Genomic DNA, 2570 nt, shown 5'->3' with positions numbered 1-2570 from the left:
AGCGACAGGCCGGGCGGGGCGTGGGGAGGGTTTACAACCGGTGTGTTAAGGGCCGCGAGGTGGTGTTCGGTTGTTGACTTGCGGACCGCGGCTTCGTATCGCGAGGGACGGGGGGTGACTTGGTTTCGCGGTGGGTTTTTGCCTTCTTGGGGTATGGTCGAGATAAGCATCCGCGCGTGCTGCTGAGGATGAAACGCCCTCTCTTGTGGGCTTGTCGCAAACTAAAAAAACCCAGTCCTGGTGTGCATACAGTATATTGAATTTGCACATGAAGATTAAAATGTAAATGGTTTATGAAAAAATAATCAAAGCTTTATTGCAAATGCAAAGACAACAAATTTACATTATTTTCCATGTAGGACGGTGGTTTACTTGTATAATATCACCATGACTGTCCAGGAAGAGTTGATTACATTGTAAGAGAAAGCAGGAACAATCCCAGGGTGACGTTAAAAAAAATAAAATATGGTAAGTGAAAATAAAGGACCCATGAGAAAGATTATGGTTATATTTTATCAGGAGAATTCACAACAGAATACTGGATCATCAGTGTAATGTTAGAAGTAAATTTATGCTTCTCTAGCAAAAGCACTGTATGGAAAAGAACTGTTTGGAGTTTGCTGACATTTATTGTATCGTCAGTATGAAAAGACAGTTTCAGTGGCACTGAACACGCACTGGATTTTAATGTCAAGTGACCCAGGGTTTTTTTTGTTTCTTTTCTTTTTGTTTCTTTCTTTTTTTTTTAATTTTTCCAGAAATGTGAAACATAGTTTATAAGTAATTTGCTTTTATATGTGAGAATCTGACATGATACTATGTATAACAATTAGTTTGCTTTTCCATACATCTGTAACTGGACTTACACTGTTACATCAGCAGAACATGATGAAGCTGGGCCTGTTCTCCTCTAGCAGTATATTGCAGTTCCTATGGAACCACTTTTTCCACTAACTGGTACAGAGAGAAATAATATGTCTTATTAAGGACAGTAGCACTCAGAGACAATGACTGAGGGAAATTGGATGCATTTTGATCTATCTTGTAGAATTACATTTTCTAACATTAAATCATAACATTATTTAAAGAATCAAAGTGGTAATTAGTTTTTAGCTTCATTTATTTTGGAAAGGCTCTTAGATACAATAAATAGTTTCTTAGTTCTTTGAAGAATGGCTCCATCACTTCTCTACGTCCTGCATGGAGCTTCTATCTATTCTGCATGTAGAAATTAAGTGAGTATTTTCAGGGTATATGAAGTTGCCTTTAATTTTATGGAAAGATAGGATTTAACCTGTCATCTCTTCAAAGCTTTGGGCAGATATTGCTCATAAATGTTCTCATTTGGGATTTCAAATCTTCCGAAGTAAAAAATACCCCCAAAGAAATCTTCATTTCCACGCTGAGCATGCATGTGATCAGATACACTATGTGAAGTATAACTAAAATAAAAATGTTTAAATAAAGTAGATCAAACTTACATCAAGTTCCATATTTTCTTAAAGTATTTCATGATGTACAAGGGAAAGCTGAAAAGGTCTAAGTGATAGACTTACTTATTGTTAACCTAAAGGTGTGCTTTGTAATTGTACATCTTAACTATGTGTGATTGCATTTAACATTTTTGTCCCAGACAAAATTTCCCAGGGCAAATATTCTATGCATTGTCCCATTGATTTGTCTTAGCAATGCTTAAACTGAGACAACCTGGGCAGCTGAAAGGTTACTTTAGCCTTGTATCTGTTTTGTTCAGTTTATTTCATGCCTGGTAATACTTCTGTTCACTCTAAAGTCAACTGAAAATATTGTTTTCTCACAAGTCACAAAACAGTCATTGGGTGATAATGTTATTTCGTCATTCAACTCATTCAACGATATCCCACAATAATACTTCGTACATCTGCTGTGAGAAATCTTTTGGACCGTTACTGCAGAGTATGCTTCATTGTTGAATACATTCAAACCAAGAAGTTAAAAAGCTGATCAGCCCGGTTATCCTTCTTTATTTATACAATGTACTCTAATGGTTCTTTCAGAGCTACTGTGACCTATCTAAGAGTTCAGTCCAACAAATCTTTAATCTTGTCCTTACCTAAGTAGTCCCATGGCTCTTATTCAATAACTAGTTTCTGGGGGAAGGTTTGGGGGGCATTAAGCAATTCCTTAGCAGTATGAAAAATGTGTTGTAATATATGCATATTAGTACTACTGAAAAGCATTTCTGAGGCAATCATTCTATATGGATGATCTTAAAATCTGCTTCCTCTTTACTTCCTAAAGAGAATTATATTTAGTAAAGGCTAAGTTACATGTTACAATATAATTCTTTATGTACAACAACTACTTCTAAATTATATGTTCATAGAACAATTACAAATGACAAATACTTCATTTTCTACTTGTGTAATTATACTGCAGTTTAAGGTCTTCTGTTTCAGAGCCCCTCAGAATTTTCTGGGAGGTGAAGGTGGTGGTACCACAGAGGCCTCTGTGGACAGTTTTCGGGACAGTACTGTGCTGTTACCATCTCGGCCACCTTCACAGTCAGGGTTGGGTTGCTGCCTCTCCAT

At 36.7% G+C, this 2570-nt stretch overlaps 1 protein-coding gene across 1 annotated transcript in view; it reads right to left on the bottom strand.

Moving 5' to 3' along the window:
- LAP3 (leucine aminopeptidase 3) overlaps nucleotides 1–2570 on the bottom strand; it is a 17623-nt gene extending 15053 nt beyond the window's left edge. The window contains exons 1-2 of the mRNA XM_009887659.1: nucleotides 2478–2570; nucleotides 36–221 (exon numbers count right to left, since the gene is read on the bottom strand). Of these exons, the coding sequence (XP_009885961.1) occupies nucleotides 36–221; nucleotides 2478–2570 (279 nt within the window). The remainder of the gene's footprint in view (nucleotides 1–35; nucleotides 222–2477) is intronic.

The sequence above is a fragment of the Charadrius vociferus genome, unplaced genomic scaffold (genome assembly GCF_000708025.1).
Source record: "Charadrius vociferus isolate BGI_N301 unplaced genomic scaffold, ASM70802v2 scaffold306, whole genome shotgun sequence".
NCBI classification, from domain to species: domain Eukaryota; kingdom Metazoa; phylum Chordata; class Aves; order Charadriiformes; family Charadriidae; genus Charadrius; species Charadrius vociferus.
Note: the sequence above shows the minus strand (reverse complement) of the source record. Positions and strands in the feature narration are given on the sequence as shown.